This window comes from Chelonia mydas, chromosome 17 (assembly GCF_015237465.2).
Source record: "Chelonia mydas isolate rCheMyd1 chromosome 17, rCheMyd1.pri.v2, whole genome shotgun sequence".
NCBI lineage: Eukaryota > Metazoa > Chordata > Testudines > Cheloniidae > Chelonia > Chelonia mydas.
The window spans coordinates 23,004,548-23,023,666 of record NC_051257.2 but is presented as its reverse complement, the minus strand read 5'-3'; the positions used below and the strand labels follow the sequence as shown (position 1 = coordinate 23,023,666).

Below are 19,119 nucleotides of genomic sequence, written 5' to 3'. Positions count from 1 at the left end.
TGGGGTAAGCCGAGCCCTCTGTCCTATCAGTCTGGGCTCCTTCTCACACTGTGATGCTGTGACAAGCTATAAGCCTCTGGCAGGTTTTGCACTTAAACAGACATCCACAGTGTAAGTTTATTACCCAGTCTGCCACTTTTACAAAGGAAAGTGGACGTGCACCAGCCCTTGCAACCTGAGCAGATTTCCCAAGCACTTCAGCCAAAAGCACTGTTTTAGGTAAAATATAAAACAGATTTATTAACTACAGACAGATAGATTTTAAGTGTACAGTAATAAGTAATAAGTGTACAGATCAAAGTTGGTTACCTAAGAAATAAAAGGTTTCAGAGTAACAGCCGTGTTAGTCTGTATTTGCAAAAAGAAAAGGAGTATTTGTGGCACCTTAGAGACTAACCAATTTATCTGAGCATAAGCTTTCGTGAGCTACAGCTCACTTCATCGCATCCGATGAAGTGAGCTGTAGCTCACGAAAGCTTATGCTCAAATAAATTGGTTAGTCTCTAAGGTGCCACAAGTACTCCTTTTCTTTTTAAGAAATAAAACAAATTCACAGTCTCAGTTCTATAAACTAAACAGGATTTGAATCAGGCAGTGTCTCATCCTGATAGATGGTAGAGTTCCTTAATATATAGGCTGGGATTCTCCTTTCCAGCCTGGGACCGCTTCCAGTCTTTGTCCTCCAGTGTGCTTTCAGGTGTTGAGCTGGGGGGTCGGGGGGGGGGGGGAGTGATGAAGTCACTTCTCTTTCATAGTTTCCTCCTTCTTGCTGGAAACATCTATGTTTGTGAGGTGGGTCAAGCAGCCTCCATTGTCTATGTACTATCTCTGAGAAGTCTCCATTGTATAGATTACTGGGACAGTCCTTGTGGAATGTGTATTCTCTTTAATGGGCCATCAGTGCATCTGGCTCCTCCATTGTTGAACCTGAAAGGCTGGTTGTGGGTGTTCCCAACCTCACAACGTCTTTCAGTAACACACACATAGCAAAACTTCATAACTCCGCATACAATGATAGCACATACAATCCAACAAGATATTAATGTTCAACAAATCAAGCCCTTTAAAATAACATAAGATAACATAAGAATGGCCATACTGGATCAGATCAAAGGTCCATCTAGCCCAGTATCCTGTCTAATGACAGTGGCCAATGCCAGGTGCCCCAGAGGGAATGAACAGAGCACGTAATCATCGAGTGATCCATCCCCTGTCTCCATGATACCTCATAAGGCATATTTTATACAAAACAGATCATAATTATATTAGCATGGTAAATATGGGGGTGCCAGGGTACTGCTTTAGAGCACAGAGTGCCACACAAGGGCATAGGCACTCATGACCTCCCTCATTCACCGATGCCCTGGATGTACACATTCCAAGGTGTTTTGATCACTGCTGGCTGAATGATATATATCAGATGAAGCAATCAACCACCTCAAAACTCATTGAAAGTGAAAAAAGGTGAACATCTGTTTTGCTTTTCTGGGCTTACACTTTTTCTAAAATGGAATAGGTACATCCTATCAGGGACATAGGAGAAATACCATGTAACTCATATGTCCCTTATGAGCTACCCCAACAAACCAGGCTTGTTCATAGCGTATTCCAAGTTTAACAGCCTGATAATGTTCGTAGGTATCCAGAGGAGCCAAAAAAGGTAGCAAGTAGCTAGAGATGTCAACACATATTGAGCAAATTTGTGCTGGCTGTTAGTTACAGTCTGGATTTGAACCATAGCTGAGTTAATACCTTTTTTGCAGCTCAGGCTGATCCTTCTGCATAGCGCTAGCCCTTAGCCCTGTATTTTGCATGACAGAGTTTACAAAGCTCCCCACTTGTGCTAGATGTCATGCCATGTACTGCTTGTCATCAGCATGATTCAAGTGGGAAAGCAGAGAGCTGTGTCCAGAACTGAAAAGGTGGGAGGAGGAAAGGGGCCCATAAAAATAGCTGGTTAGCTTATTGAGTTTTGTTTGGGCATTTCTTGTTGTCTTCTTAAGAACTGTCGTTAACTTTTTTTCAAATAATTTTCACAAAGAGATTTTCATGTGGAAGAGAAAAAGCTTGTGTGGTGTTAGATCAGGTAAGCTGTTTTGAATTTCACGTGCACCATGAGACATCTGGGATGCTGGTCTCTGTTTGGTCCAGTGTTTCTTCATGGCTTCCTTTGCTTTTCTTGTGTAGGAATTTGAGCTCAGGAAAAAGCGTAAAAAATGTGAAAACCTTGAACATGAAGTGAGGAAGAAGCACAAAAGATGCAAAGAATTGGTAAGCATTGTCTCTCTCTACAGCTGTGAGTTTGTTGTTAGATGAATGGTTAGATTGCTGCCTTCTTATTTGGGATTTTTTTCCTTGTTTAGCTAAAGTAATTTCTTTTCCATCTCTTATTTCTCATTTCAACAAAATCACAAATGGGTTCCAACCTTTATAGCCTAAAGTTTAGTTCATTTAGTGTTTCAGCTGGTTGCAGACCAAATGTGTAGATTCTTCTGCATTAAATTAATCTTAATGTATGTAGTAGGGAAAAATAATTCCCTCCACTTGAAGGATTGTAGGGTGAAATTCCCCCTGTGTTATGCGGGGGTATGTGTGTGTGTGTGTCTATGTGTGTCAGGTTAGAAGATATTAAAGGTCCCGACCAGCCTTAAAAATCAGTTGGGAGGAAAAATGTAATCAGAAAAATTTGAATGATGATTGGAATTGTTTAAGAATACTTCAAGAGAAGCCTAAAAAGCCACGGTCAAGGAAGAAGGCCATATTGGTTAAAAATATGACCTGCTTCAGAGAGGAAGTGAAGGCAGCTATAATATACATATAATATATATAAAAAACAAATGGAAGAAAGGGGAAGTTGACAGAAATGAATATAAATCAGTAGCAAGGAATTGTAGAAAATTGATGAGGGGACGAAGAGACACAAGGAAAAATCGATGGCCAGCAGAGATAAGGACAATAAGGAGTTTTTTCAAGTATATTAGGAACAAAAATAATCCTGACACTAGTATTGGTCCATTATAAGGTGGAAATCGTAGAATTATCAGTAATAATGCAGAAAAGACAAAAGTGTTCATTAAATATTTCTGTTCTGTATTTGGGAATAATGATGATATTATCATATCATATAATGACACTTTTTTAATTCCATTTGTATCTCAAGAGGATGTTAAATAGCAGCTACTAAAGTTAGCCATTTTTAAATCAGCAGGTCCAGATAACTTGCATCCAAGAGTTTTAAAAGAGCTGGCTCTGGGCCTTGCTGGACTATTATGGTTGATTTTCAATAAGTCTTGGAACACTGGGGAAGTTCCAGAAGACTGGAAGAAAGCTAAATGTGCCAGTATTTAAAAAGGGTAAATGTGATGACCTGGGTAATTATAGGACTGTCAATCAGACATCGATCCCAGGCAAGATAATGGAGTGGCTGTTATGGGAGTTGATTAATAAAGAATTAAAGGAGGGTACTCAAACTGATGCCAAACAACATGATTTTATGTAAAATAGATCCTGTCAAACTAACTTAAAACACTATAACATATAAAAAGTGATATCAACAGCAAATTAGCCTGGGGACAGTATGCAAAAAGCAAAAGTTATTACAATAAAACTTAAAGCTAAATCCAAGGTTATAAAATATTATAATATTTATAAGGATTAAAAAGGAGATATGCCATTAATCTGTATATGATCCCTGTGCCACTTGCCTTCTCCTTATATCAGTGGCTGACCATGCCATATCCAATTGCTTATTAATATTCTCTATTCTCCACCTGATTAGGGATTTCACATTTTTAAACTTAAATCTAATTTCTGATTAGAAGAGTGGCTGGAGTATTATTTGGAAGACCAAGGATCTTTCTAATAAATTTGTTTTGAATCACTTCCTGTCTCTGGGATCAGACTATCCCCACATTTCTGCTCCATACAAAATTTGAGTGCGTACCTTAGCCTCAAACACTCGAAGGGCTGGTGCAATTAAGTTTCTCCCATGAGTCCAGGTAAAATGTAACACCACTTGCATTGAATCTGAGACCTTCTCTTTTGTTACCTGAATATTCGTATGATGCAAACCATTTTGTGAGAACCAGATACCCGGGTCGCGGAAAAGAGCTAACTTGTTCAGTATATTGTCTATCAATCCTCCATTTATGCAACCACAGTCTCTGATGAAAGACACTTCTGTTAGCTTTGGAGTAATTTATTGAAAGGGCTTCCCAGTGACAGTACCAAACACATTCTTATTTGATTTACAAATATGTGCCTCCTATGGGGAGAAAATTGTATGCACCTTTTGTTGATCTAAAATCAGCCTTTGAACTGATTGTTAGGGACCATCAGTGAGGCAAATTGGAGATTGCTGGAACAGATCCCTGATTACTGCTTCTTTTAAGAGCTCTTCACAGACAAACAGTGGATAAACCTGGATGGGGGACTAACTGATTCTATCCCAGTTAGAAAGGAGGTTCGATGGGGGTGTCTAGTAGCCCCTTTTCATAGAATCATAGAATCATAGAATATCAGGGTTGGAAGGGACCTCAGGAGGTCATCTAGTCCAACCCCCTGCTCAAAGCAGGACCAATCCCCAATTAAATCATCCCAGCCAGGGCTTTGTCAAGCCTGACCTTAAAAACTTCTAAGGAAGGAGATTCTACCACCTCCCTAGGTAACACATTCCAGTGTTTCACCACCCTCTTGGTGAAAAAGTTTTTCCTAATATCCAACCTAAACCTCCCCCACTGCAACTTGAGACCATTACTCCTTGTCCTGTCCTCTTCTACCACTGAGAATAGTCTAGAACCATCCTCTCTGGAACCACCTCTCAGGTAGTTGAAAGTAGCTATCAAATCCCCCCTCATTCTTCTCTTCTGTAGACTAAACAATCCCAGTTCCCTCAGCCTCTCCTCATAAGTCATGTGTTCCAGACCCCTAATCATTTTTGTTGCCCTTCGCTGGACTCTCTCCAATTTATCCACATCCTTGTTGTAGTGTGGGGCCCAAAACTGGACACAGTACTCCAGATGAGGCCTCACCAATGTCGAATAGAGGGGAACGATCACGTCCCTCGATCTGCTCGCTATGCCCCTACTTATACATCCCAAAATGCCATTGGCCTTCTTGGTAACAAGGGCACACTGCTGACTCATATCCAGCTTCTCATCCACTGTCACCCCTAGGTCCTTTTCTGCAGAACTGCTGCCTAGCCATTCGGTCCCTAGTCTGTAGCCGTGCATTAGGTTCTTCCATCCTAAGTGCAGGACCCTGCACTTATCCTTATTGAACCTCATCAGATTTCTTTTGGCCCAATCCTCCAATTTGTCTCGGTCCCTCTGTATCCTATCCCTGCCCTCCAGTGTATCTACCACTCCTCCCAGTTTAGTATCATCCGCAAATTTGCTGAGGGTGCAATCCACACCATCCTCCAGATCATTTATGAAGATATTGAACAAAACCGGCCCCAGGACCGACCCCTGGGGTACTCCACTTGACACTGGCTGCCAACTAGACATGGAGCCATTGATCACTACCCGTTGAGCCCAACAATCTAGCCAACTTTCTACCCACCTTATAGTGCATTCATCCAGCCCGTAATTCTTTAACTTGCTGACAACAATACTGTGGGAGACCGTGTCAAAAGCTTTGCTAAAGTCAAGAAACAATACATCCACTGCTTTCCCTTCATCCACAGAACCAGTAATCTCATCATAGAAGGCGATTAGATTAGTCAGGCATGACCTACCCTTGGTGAATCCATGCTGACTGTTCCTGATCACTTTCCTCTCATGTAAGTGCTTCAGGATTGATTCTTTGAGGACCTGCTCCATGATTTTTCCAGGGACTGAGGTGAGGCTAACTGCCCTGTAGTTCCCAGGATCCTCGTTCTTCCCTTTTTTAAAGATTGGCACTACATTAGCCTTTTTCCAGTCATCCGGGACTTCCCCCGTTCGCCACGAGTTTTCAAAGATAATGGCCAGTGGCTCTGCAATCACAGCCGCCAATTCCTTTAGCGCTCTCGGATGCAACTCGTCCGGCCCCATGGACTTGTGCACGTCCAGCTTTTCTAAATAGTCCCTAACCACCTCTTTCTCCACTGAGGGCTGGCCATCTACTCCCCATGCTGTGACGCCCAGCGCAGCAGTCTGGGAGCTGACCTTGTTCATGAAGACAGAGGCAAAAAAAGCAGTGAGAACATTAGCTTTTTCCACATCCTCTGTCACTAGGTTGCCTCCCTCATTCAGTAAGGGGCCCACACTTTCCTTGGCTTTCTTCTTGTTGCCAACATACCTGAAGAAACCCTTCTTGTTACTCTTGACATCTCTTGCTAGCTGCAGCTCCAGGTGCGATTTGGCCCTCCTGATTTCATTCCTACATGCCCGAGCAATATTTTTATACTCATCCCTGGTCATATGTCCAACCTTCCACTTCTTGTAAGCTTCTTTTTTATGTTTAAGATCCGCTAGGATTTCACCGTTAAGCCAAGCTGGTCGCCTGCCATATTTACTATTCTTTCGACTCATCGGGATGGTTTGTCCCTGTAACCTCAACAGGGATTCCTTGAAATACAGCCAGCTCTCGTGGACTCCTTTCCCCTTCATGTTAGTCCCCCAGGGGATCCTACCCATCCGTTCCCTGAGGGAGTCGAAGTCTGCTTTCCTGAAATCCAGGGTCCGTATCCTGCTGCTTACCTTTCTTCCCTGCGTCAGGATCCTGAACTCGACCAACTCATGGTCACTGCCTCCCAGATTCCCGTCCACTTTTGCTTCCCCCACTAATTCTTCCCTGTTTGTGAGCAGCAGGTCAAGAAAAGCTCCCCCCCTAGTTGGCTCGTCTAGCACTTGCACCAGGAAATTGTCCCCTACGCTTTCCAAAAACTTCCTGGATTGTCTATGCACCGCTGTATTGCTCTCCCAGCAGATATCAGGAAAATTAAAGTCACCCATGAGAACCAGGGCGTGCGATCTAGTAGCTTCTGCGAGTTGCCGGAAGAAAGCTTCGTCCACCTCATCCCCCTGGTCCGGTGGTCTATAGCAGACTCCCACCACTACATCACTCTTGTTGCTCACACTTCTAAACTTAATCCAGAGACGCTCAGGTTTTCTTTTTATCTTTTATGATGTGGTTTTAGCATTAAAAGGGGATCAGTATTTCCCCCCTAAAATCATGAATGCCCCTGTGTCTGTCATACGATATGCAGAGGATATGGTTCTATGATCACAAATATCTTCAGCACTGAAGTGTTTATTACATGGATTTGGTATTTTTTTTTATGAGATTACTGTTTTGGTTGATAAAGATAATAGTGTTGATGTTATATACTTAGGGCTTGTTTTCACGTACAGCACTACAGAGACACAGCTGCACCAGTAAAGCTGCTCTGCTTTAGTGAGGATGTTTCTATGCCGACAGGAAAGCTGCTCACGTGGGTGTAGTTAATCCACCTCTGCGACAGGCGGTAGCCATGTTGATGTGCCGCCGACATAGTGCTGTCTACGTGGCGGGTTAGGTCAGTATAACTACATTGCTCAGGTGTGTGGATTTTTCACTAAGTGATGTAGTTATACCAATATATGTCTGTTGTGCAGACCTGGCCATAGACATCTGTAAGGCATTTGACTTGGTACCACACGACATTTTGATTACAAAGATTAGAAAAATATAAAATTAACAGGCTGTTTGCAGTGTTGTTGTAGCCGTGTTTGTCCCAGGATATTAGAGACAAGGTGGGTGAAGGAATATATTTTATTGGACCAACTTCTATTGGTGAAAGAGACAAGCTTTCGAGCTACACAGAGCTCTTCCTCAGGTCTGGGGACGGTACTTGGAGCGTCACAGCTAAAGGAAAGGTGGAACAGATTGTTTAGCGCAAGTAGTTAACACCTATTCTATGAGACCATTCATGGTGAAGTGGCCTGTTCACCTCTCTCCAGTCACAGGACAAAACAGGGGGTTAGTGGGTTACAGGTTGTTGTAATATGCCATAAAATTCCGTATCTTTGAGTCTGTGATTTTTAGTGTCTAGTAAAGTTATGAATTTAAGCTCCCAAGATCTTCTTTTGAAGATGTTGTTCATTTTTCCTTTGAGGATGAGGACTGAGAGGTCAGATATAGAGTGATGGTGAAGTGTTCACCCACAGGTGACAGGGTGTTTTTTCTTCTATCATTTTTCTGTGTGTGTAGGACCCGTGGACTGAAAGGTGTGTTGTGGGGTGTGTTGATTATTGTAGCACTGGAGCTATGTGTGCAGGTTTCGCATCTGTTGTTCTGGAAGGGTCTGGTGCTGCTTTGACTTGGTGGGTCCTGGTTTGCTAAACAATCTGTTCTACCTTGCATTTAGTTGTGACACTCACAGGACATTTCCCAGACCTGACGAAGGGCTCTGTGTAGCCTGAAAGCTTGTCTCTCTCACCAACAGAAGTTATCCCATTAAAAGATAGTCCCTCACCCACATTGTCTCTATAAAATTAACGTGGGACACATTAAATTAATTAAAATCTGGTTAACTGATAGGTCTCAAAATGTAATTGTAAATGGGGAATTGTCACTGAATGAGTGTATTTTTAATGGGGTCCCGCAGGTATTGGTTCTTGGTCTTGTGCTGTTTAACATTTTTATTGATGACCTGGAAGAAAACATAAAATTAACCCCCTGCTCTGGGCTGCTGCACTCTCCCTGGCTCTGCTCTGGGCTGCTGCAAGGGCCCTGAGCTCTTGGCTCCATCATCGACTTGCCCACCCTGACAATCTGGCTGACTTGGAGTGCTGGCCTCTCCCCATTGATCCTGGGGACCTGTCAGTCCCTGGATCCTGACTCCTCTTCAGCCCTTCCCCTTTCTCCTGGTATTGACAGGGGGCCAACCAAAAAACCACTACGTTTCAGTAAGGGGCCAACAGCCCCCTTATACATCTCCCAGCAGAGCCTTGGCTATTGCACTGCTAATGGTGTGATCTTTGGGAATGCGAAGAAAAGTGCCCTGTAGGAACAGGGATGCAGGAGCCACTGTTACCCTCATGGGGTCTGTTTTGATCATGTCTTGACCACAAATTGATTTAGGGCCAGATTCTGGTCACCTGACTCATGTTGGGTAGCACCAAGTCACTGAAGTCAGCAGGGCAGCTTGTGGGATACGATGCTGTTCATTCACTGTGTGTAAGAGTGTCAGAACCTGACCCCTAATGGTTATGATAAAACTGGCTGACCCTAGATTATTTGGTGACCGCAGAGGAATTGGATTGTGAGTCTCTCTGCAGAGGGAATTTGTGCCAAGTGGGTGTCCAGGAGATGTTTGATGGTCAGTAACAGCCTGTTTTCCTTCTCTGGAGTTTTTGACATCTACCACAATGTGTGTTTGTGTGTGGGAGGGAATGAAATTCGGTAAAGTTCTTCTATTACTATAGAGACCACTCATCATTCTGTGGTGATCACCCGGCCTGGGAAAATCTTCGTCTCCCCATATCACCACTCACAATTATGTGAGCTGCATCTCCTAGGTCTGCAAGAGTGGGTATCAAGGCACAGAACTATAATCTTCTCCTGCAATCAACCAGGTGCAGCTCAGCCTCCTAGTTACCTCTTGCCTGGGCAAAGCAGTTAATCAGAGAACTTTGGTATAGTAACAAGATCATTCCCTCTGCACAGGAAATCCAGCTGCAGGTGGTGCAGGGTGAAAATGCACGACTGGCTCAGGAGAACACTCAACTAAATGGAAAGGCGGAATGGGCACGACAGGTAACCAGGGATACTCTTGTTCCGTCAATGGAGCATTAGCTTCTATTTTATGTTTATGTCAACATTGCAAAACTCCTCTACCAAGTAGAGCTTATCACAGGACTAAGACAAAGCAGTAGCCCAGATTCAAAGTGTAGTTATAATGGCTGGCTGTGAAACTGGGAGACTGTATCTAGTGGGGTCCTGTAGGTGTCAGTCCTGGGTCTGGTACTATGTAATATTTTCATTAATTACTTGGATAATGGAGTGAAGAGTGTGCTTATAAAATTTGCAGGGGACACCAGGCTGGGAGGAGTTGCTAGCACTTTGAAGGACAGGATAAGAATTCAAAACGACCTTGAGAAATTGGAGAATTGGTCTGAATTCAACAAGATGAAATTCAATAAACAAGTGCAAAGTGCTACACTTAGGAAGGAAAAAATCAAATGCACAACTACAAAAAGGGGAATAACTGATTAGGTGATAATACTGCAGAAAAGGATCTAGGGGTTATAGTGGATCACAAATTAATTATGAGTCAACAATGTGATGCAGCTATGAAAAAGGCTAATATTATTCTGGGGCATATTAACATGAGCGTCATAGGTAGGACACAGGAGGTAATTTCCCCATTTTACTTAGCACTGTGAGGCCTCAGCCATGGGCGGCGGGTAATGGAGGCTGGAGGAGGCTCAGGCTCCCCAAACTTCTGCTAATGCTCCCCGCCATGGTCTTGGGCCAGGCCGTGGCAGGGCTCAGAGCTCTGCTGGGCGGCCGGGGCCCAGGGCTCAGCCCAAGCCTCCTCCGGGCTGCTCTGGGCATTGTCGGGCTGGCCAGGGCTCAGGGCTGCTCCGGGCACCAGCAGGGTTTGGACCGGGGCGAGGAAGGGAGGGCTTGGGTGGAAGGGGTAGGGTGAGGCCTTGGGCGGAAGAGGCAGGGAAGGGGGCTAACCTCCCTGAACAGGGGTTGCACGCGCTGCCCATGGCAGTTCTGGGCACCACACTTTAGGAAAAATGGGAACAAACTGGAGAGAGCCCAGAGCAGAGCAACACAAATTTTAAAAGGTTTAGAAACCCTGACCTATGAGGAAAGGTTAAAAAAAACCAAAAACCTGGGCCTGGTTAGTCTTGAGAAGAGCAGACTGAGGTGGGGACCTGATCACAGTCTTCAAATATGTGAAGGGCTGTTATAAAGAGGACAGTGATCAATTATCCTCCATATCTACTGAAGATAGGATGAGAAGTCATGGGCTTAAACTACAGCAAGGGAGATTTAGGTTCAATGTTAGGAAAAACTTTCCAACTGTAAGGGTAGTTAAGCTTTGGAACAGGCTTCCAAGGGATGCTGTGGAATCCCCATCACTGGAAGTTTTTAAGAGCAGGTTGGACAAACATCTGTCAGCCGTGGTCTAGGTTTACTCAGTCCTGCCACAGCGCAGTGGCCTGGACTTGATGATCTCTTGAAGTCCCTTCCAGTCCTACCTTTCTCTGATTCTGTGATTCTCCACGGCGATTTCTGCTGTTGTAGTGCTTGATGAGGGGCCTTGTATGGGGCTCGTTGGGTCCACCATGGGGTGGTTACAATGGAGGATCGTGGTGTCAAGGTTCCTTCCCCACTCTGAACTCTAGGGTATAGATGTGGGGACCTGCCTGAAAGACCCCCCTAAGCTTATTCTTACCAGCTGAGGTTAAAAACTTCCCCAAGGTACAAACTTTGCCTTGTCCTTGAACAGTATGCTGCCACGACCAACGTTTTAAACAAAGAACAGGGAAAGAGCCCGCTTGGAGATGTCTTCCCACAAAATATGCCCCCCCAAGCCCTACACCCCCTTTCCTGGGGAAGACTTGATAATGATCCTCACCAATTGGTACAGGTGAACACAGACCCAAACCCTTGGATCTTAAGAACAATGAAAAATCAATCATGTTCTTAAAAGAAGAATTTTAGTTAAAGAAAAGGTAAAAGAATCACCTCTGTAAAATCAGGATGGTAAATACCTTACAGGGTAATCATATTCAAAACACAGAGAATCCCTCTAGGCAAAACCTTAAGTTACAAAAAGACACAAAAACAGGAATACGCATTTCCTCCAGCACAGCTTATTTTACAAGCCATTAAACAAAAGAAAATCTAACACATTTTCTAGCTAGATTACTTACTAACTTTACAGGAGTTGTAAGGCCTGCTTTCCTGATCCGTTCCTGGCAAAAACATCACACAGACAGAGAAAACCCTTCCCCCCCCTCCAGATCTGAAAGTATCTTGTCCCCTCATTGGTCATTTTGGGTCAGGTGCCAGCGAGGTTACCTTAGCTTCTTAACCTTTTACAAGTGAAAGGGTTTTGCCTCTGGCCAGGAGGGATTTTATAGCACTGTATACAGAAAGGTGGTTACCCTTCCCTTTATCTTTATGACATGTGGCCATAAACTTTTCTCCAGAGCTGGGGCATAAGTGGGGGGCAGTGCTGGCTGAGGGCAGGGTGTACCCTGGGGAGCAGGGGAGAGACCCAGTGCAATTTACAGCTGCCTTTGCCTGATGGAAACCCTGCAGCGGGACAGGAGGCAGCAACACCAGCTGCACTCCTGGTGTGAATCCCCCTAAGGGTGCAGGTGGGGTAATTATGGTGCCAAGTTTGCGGCCTGGCTTTTTAGGACGTGACTGCGCTCTCTGGCATTACCCCCAGTAAATAACTGCACGGTGGTCATAACAAACAGGAAAATCAAAATCACACAGATGCACAGAGCAGCAAGGAAAAAAGTAAGAAAATCATTCATCATATTGGCTGCAGGCATTAAGGTAACCATAAGGCACACACTAACAAGTAAAGGGAAGATTTTAAATGTGCATAAATGGGTGGGAATTGATAAAGGTTTTGTATAGGGGGCAGGATCCCTCAAAGATGTGGTTTCTTAACTCAGCTCCTTCTCTCGACATAAGTGAGGCAAAAAGCCAAATTTTACACTGGGTTTCACTCTGAAGACTGGTCATTTTCCCCATGATTAGGACTTCCCAGATCTTCACAAGCCACCTGTCAGAAAGGGAGCATTAGCCTTACACTGGTGCTCTTAGTTGCTCATAATACCCAAGTTATAGTTCATTCTGCTTAGATCTAAAGACTAATCATCAGCACCTTATATGGTGAATGTAGGGGAGAAAACAATACATCAGGTTACAGTTCTGTTCAACCCAAAGCACAAATCTCTGTGTTTATTCTTGCTGTGTCCAGGTTGTATGGCCTGGCTCTCCACAGTCTCTCCAGCATAAATCATGTTCAGAAAACCTCACATTTGGGATGGGAGGTTACTTCAGTAGCAAATGCAGGCTGTGTGAATAACCATTAGTCATAATTAAGAAAGATACAAATATATGAATATTTTCCTAATGTTATGTTTGATAACAAATGTGAGGAAAGATGGGTTTACTTGACTGCAAGTGGGATGGGAGGAGATGTGGGGGTCCCGTGTTTGCCAATGGGAGAGTAAAAGACATAGGTTCATGTCCCTGCCAATGGAAGGTGTGTCTAAGTCTAAGATAACAAGGAGTCTGGTGGCACCTTAAAGAGTAACAGATTTATTTGGGTAAATATTTATTTATTTGAAAAACCACCATGAAAGCTTATGCCCAAATAAATCTGTTAGTCTTTAAGGTGCCACCAGACTCCTTGTTGCTTTTGTGGATACAGCCTAACGTGGCTACCCCCTGATACTTAAGTCTAACATGTGGTTCAAACTGTGAAAAATGATGAACCGCCATTATTTATACTGTTTGTACTAATACACTATCTTCTTTCCACAGGTTGAATCTGAAAATGCTGACCTGAAGTTACAGGTTGTTGTAGTTACTAAGGAACGAGATTCTGCTCTTCAGAAGAGCCAAGGACTCCAAACCAAGCTGGAGAATCTAGAGCAGGTGCTGAAGGTTAGTCGAATTCAGAGCTTTTGAAAAGGCTGTTGAAACACTAAACACTGTTTTGATTGGTTTGATCAGGAAAGGACATGAAGTTCCCCCTCTCTTACTTACAGTGTTTGATCTATCTAAGCTAGTGATTTAGTTAATCCAATGCTATTTCGAAAGGGCTTGTTAGAGCAATGTCTAAGGTCTTCCATAAGCAGCAAGAAGAGAGACCTAGGAATGTGTCTCCTTGGCTGTGGGTAATATGGGAGAGAAGCGATTGCTATAATTTCCTATTGCAGTTGGAGATTTACAATGCACCATGATTCCCTGGTGCTCCTTGATCACCACAGACAATAGTCTGTCAGGCTGGGAGCCCACCTGGGCTGTGATACAGTGGAAGCCAGCCAGGTTGGAGGGATGTGGTTGATTTCCTGCAGTATGATTTCCTGCAGTTGTTTGGGTCACCTATGTATAGTTTCGCTGTTAGTGGCTTTCGCTACTTAGGGAGTTTCTCAAACTGGGCTCCTTTGGCTTCTACAAGAAGATTCTCATTTCAGATATCTGGTTTTTGACAAGTGCCTTGTCTGTCGAGAGTGACTTTAAATTATGCTGGCTGCTGTGGTCCCACAGGGACTGCTTTGCCGGCTGAGGACTGGCCAGAGTGCTGTGTGTGTTGGCCCTGCCCTGTTGGCATACCTGACATACCACTCCTCTCCATGCACTCTGCGTCTGAGGGGGAAGCTGGTGGTGTAAAGCTGTCTGAAGCCACTATGAACCCCGTTTATATTGCTGGAGTGGCTTGGAGAGCTTTGGGAGGCCAAAGATCTGCCCAATATGTGCTGGAACCCCGCCCCTGAAAGTAACCTCCCCGTTTTTTAATTATTCTGTGAAAAACACTCGGTCTGTTAATTGCCATCAGGAAAGCATGGAGGATGAGGCCCTCAGTAGAGCTCCGAGAGGCAATGCTTCAACAATGCCTCCCCTAAATTGTGTGTGACTTCTTCTCCAGCATATGAGAGATGTGGCTGAGCGAAGGCAGCAGCTGGAGGCTGAACACGAGGAAGCCCAGCTAGCACTGCGGGCGAAACAAGAGGAAGTCAGATGGTTGCAGCAGGTATGCAGTGAGTGCGAGACAGTGAGAAAACGGACACTTTAACTCTCTGAATCCCCCCATGGAAAGAGATGGAACTCCTGCATTGTCTCCTTGGTGGGACTGTGCAGGGAGGAGGTATGTGTGAGTTTACCAGATAAACTAATCCAGGGAAGTGAACTCTGATACCTGGGCACTACAAGGGGCTGTTCTCATGCATGACAATTCTAATCTGCAAAGGCTCTTTGTCCATAGAACAGGGATGTCTCTGGTCCTGTTGTTCTGTTCTTTTAAATCTATCTTGCTGCCTATTGAGATGCTGACAGCAGAAGTGAGCTTTCTGAGGGGTGTTTGATCAGTAACTCCTTGTCTCCTGTTTGACTTCAGGCCCAGGCAGAGGCAAAAAGGGAACATGAAGGAGCAGTGCAGCTACTAGAGGTAAGATGGAAAGGCAAAATCAGCCAGGAGTTTGCAAATTTGCAAAAAAAAAAAAAAAAGCCAGGTGTTTGCAAATTTGGTCTCCAAGAGCTTTGTTTCTCTGTGGGCTGATGTTCCTGGGTCAGAATGTTCCCTAGCAAACACTGCAAGTGGTAGACCTGTCTCACTACAGTGCGGCGCACACTTATCTGTCACTCAGGCGAGTAGCCATTAGGGCTAGAATTTTCAAGAGCTTGAAACCTGGCATACTGATCGTCTTGGAAAATCAGCCCTAAGACTGTTTACTCAGTTCAGGTTTTCAGACAGTGACCATCACTGTGGTGCCTGTATATCTTCCAGTGATGCATTAAGCAACATAACTGTCATGTCTGCAGCATTCTCCATGACTTTCTGCATATGGGTTTTTGGTTGGTTGGTTTTTACGTTATGTGGTCTGTGCTGTTATTACAGGAGACATGGCAAAGATGCGGTTTAGCTCTTGGAACGGAAAGTGGTGAGCGTAGTTCTTTGATCCGGCAGGAATGAATGCCACAGTCCCCCAAAGTGCCAGTCCTCCCCATTGCTCTGCCCCCTGTACAAACAAGCTTTATCGTTGTGGTAGCCAACTCCATTATGCCAGTGGAGAGAAGCGATGACCATAGTTTTGATCCCAAGCATGAGGTGATCTCTTAGATAACCTGGGCCCAAACTATTTAGAGGCATGATGACAAAGGACCAACAGTTTCAACTTGATATCATGCTTTAGGGGAATCCAGTGCAGTGAGTGGGGGCCAGGTTTGATGCCTAGGGAGTGAGCTGCTGCATTCTCCATCAGTTGTAATTTTCTCAATGCTGAACCTTCCAAGCCCAAGTAAGCTGCTTTCTTACAGTGTGGTTGGAGGGTAATGAAGGTATGTGCTGTCGAGGGCAGCTCTTCCTCTCCAGTGATGGAACACAGTCAGAAATGGCAGAATGCATTTCTTGTGACCTCGGCTCTGTGAGAGCTTGGTGTCAGTGAGGAGTCTATAAGAACCTGTGAAGTCAGCTGAGCAGGTGTGGGTATGTGGCTTTGACTGGTGGAGATTGTGCAATGGCTGCACCCTTCACAGAGGTCTCCTCTGCCAACCAGTAGCTTTAACTAACCCTTTCTCATCTCTGTTCCAGGGCATCCAGGTTAGCTTGGTGTCAATGGCACTGCTGTCTGTTGTAAAGAGTAAATAGCTAAAGCTATGTCTCAGCTACATCTTGTTGTCATTTGACCTTGTGATGTCTCACCAGTTCAGCAGGCTGCTGCATTTTGACGTTAAATAGATCACTGTGGAGCTCCAAAAGTAAGAGGCCTGGGGGTGAAGGTGCAGGTGCAGGTTCACACAGTGACCCTTTGGGTGTGTTCCTCCAGAAAGTGGTCACACTGTTCTAGTTCTTTCATTAGCCACTGCCATCTTGCTTAGATGGGACAGCAATATCTTGTGGCTGACTGTGTTGAATGCTGCAGAGTCCAGAGATTTGAGAATGGACATCAGTCTTCCATTGACACAAGAGACTGACCACCAGTGCCACTGCCTGTTTCCTGACCATGTGCTGACCTGAATCTGGATTGTGGCATGTCTAGGATATGGCTTCTGCTAGAGGAGTTTCAAGCTGGCATTTAGTTAGCTCCTTAACAAGCTTGTTTAGGGAAGAAAGGTTTAATATTTGCAATAGTTAGCTAGGTCCATTATCTCCAAGGTGCCTTTCTTCAGTTTGGGTAGACTATTGCATGTTTGAAGGAAAAAGGGGAGATTCATTCTTTGCCTAAGATGTTGGTTATGCCTGTCAGAAGAGGCTCCAGCAGTTGGTGATCCTTTGTCATAGAATCGTAGAAGACTAGAGTTGGAAGAGACCCTAGGAGGCCACCCAGTCCAACCCCTTGCTCAAAGCAGGATCAGCACCAATTAAATCATCCCAGCCAGGGCTTTGTCAAGCTGGGCCTTAAAAACCTCTAAGGATGGAGATTCCACCACCTCCCAAGGGAACGCATTCCAGTGCTTCACCACCCTCCTAGTGAAATAGTGTTTCCTAATTTCCAACCTAGACCTCCCCCATTGCAACTTGAGACCATTGCTCCTTGTTCTGTCATCTGGCATCACTGAGAACAGCCGAGCTCCATCCTCTTTGGAACCCCCCTTCAGGTAGTTGAAGGCTTCTATCAAATCCCCCCTCACTCTTCTTTTCCCTAGAAAAGAAGCCGTGTTCCCTCAGCCTCTCCTCCTAAGTCATGTGTCCCAGCCCCCTAATCATTTTCGTGGCCCTCCGCCGGACTCTCTCCAATTTGTCCACATCCTTTCTGTAGTGGGGGGCCCAAAACTGGATGCAATACCCCAGATGTGGCCTCACCGGTGCTGAATAGATGGGAATAATCACATCCCTTAATCTACTGGCAATGCTCCTACTAATGCAGCCCAGTATGTGGTTAGCCTTCTTGTCAACCAGGGCACACTGTTAACTCATATCCAGCTTCTCATCCACTGTAATCCCCAGGTCCTTTTCTGCAGAACTGCCACATAGCCAATCCGTCCTCAGGCTATAGCACTGCATGGGATTCTTCCGTCCTAAGTGGAGGACTCTGCACTTGTCCTTGTTGAACCTCATCAGATTTCTTTTGGCCCAATCCTCCAATTTGTCTAGGTCCCTCTGTATCCTATCCCTACCCTCCAGCGTATCTACCTCTCCTCCCAGTTTCGTGTCATCTGCAAACTTGCTGAGGGTGCAATCCACACCATCCTCCAGATCATTTATGAAGATATTGAACAAAACCGGCCCGAGGACCGACCCTTGGGGCACTCCACTTGATACCAGCTGCCAGCTAGACAGGGAGCCATTGATCACTACCCGTTGAGCCCGACAATCTAGCCAACTTTCTATCCACCTTATAGTCCATTCATCCAGCCCATACTTCTTTAACTTGCTGGGAAGAATACTGTGGGAGATTGTGTCAAAAGCTTTGCTAAAGTCAAGGAACAACACGTCCACTGCTTTCCCTTCATCCACAGAACCAGTTATCTTGTCATAGAAGGCAATTAGATTAGTCAGGCATGACTTACCCTTGGTGAATCCATCCATCTTATAATGCTGTTTGGGTGCCTTAACTGTGTATTCCCAAATTATAATACGTGTGTATTGCTTTTCAGCATAGCCTTAATTCTGAACAGAGGTTTGTCCTCACTTCCCTGCTGGAAGCTTGTGCTCAGTAGTAAAATTATATTTAGAAGATGACTCCACTGTGGAGGTTATTGCCTATCTTTATTCTTTCTCTGGCTGCTAATGAAAGTTTAGTTCAGTGTCTGTCCCATCAGGCCAAGATCTTGAGCTAGTAATTAATTCTTCTTTGAGTAGTGTCCTGACGGGTGCTCCATTCTCGGTGTGCTAGCGCCCCCTGTGCCTGCAATTGGAGATTTCTCACAACATTGTCCGTTTGGCCCGTGCATGTGTGTTAGGCAGTCTCGTGTCCCGTGCTGTTGTTATATCACACTGCGCAGGAGAAATGCTTTCAGTTCCTTCTCGACCACCTTGGCCTGAGACGGAGCTCTGGCAGTTGCCTCAGAGAGATTTCCTCAACTTTATCCTCTTTTTTCTTTTTAATAGTTACTCAGAGTCTTAATGTGAGTTTCAATAGTTAGTAAATAGTAGTAGTAGTATAGCTTATCATCTTTTTATTTTTTTGAGAATTTTATTTCTTTTATTTTCTCTCGTGTTGCATTTAGATAGGTACTAGTTCATAGACTCATAGACTCACAGATATTAAGGTGAGAAGGGACCATTATGATCATCTAGTCTGACCTCCTGCACAATGCAGGCCACAGAATCTCACCCACCCACTCCTGCAATAAACCTCTCACCTCTGTCTGAGCTATTGAAGTCCTCAAATCGTGGTTTAAAGACTTCAAGGTGCAGAGAATCCTCCAGCAAGTGACTCGTGCCCCATGCTACAGAGGAAGGCGAAAAACCTCCAGGGCCTCTTCCAATCTGCCCTGGAG

The 19,119-nt window shown here is 44.7% G+C and overlaps 1 protein-coding gene across 19 annotated transcripts in view; it reads left to right on the top strand.

The window, feature by feature from the left end:
- Positions 1 to 19,119, top strand: part of TSPOAP1 (TSPO associated protein 1) — a 231,462-nt gene that overhangs the window by 64,549 nt on the left and 147,794 nt on the right. For all 19 annotated transcript variants that reach the window (XR_006286347.1, XR_006286348.1, XR_006286349.1 and 16 more), the window contains 5 exons: positions 2,188 to 2,271; positions 9,634 to 9,723; positions 13,498 to 13,620; positions 14,606 to 14,710; positions 15,074 to 15,124. Coding sequence is in view for 16 of the 19 variants with exons in the window: in XM_043531294.1 (XP_043387229.1) it covers positions 2,188 to 2,271; positions 9,634 to 9,723; positions 13,498 to 13,620; positions 14,606 to 14,710; positions 15,074 to 15,124 (453 nt within the window). In the remaining 3 variants the exon portion in view is untranslated. The remainder of the gene's footprint in view (positions 1 to 2,187; positions 2,272 to 9,633; positions 9,724 to 13,497; positions 13,621 to 14,605; positions 14,711 to 15,073; positions 15,125 to 19,119) is intronic.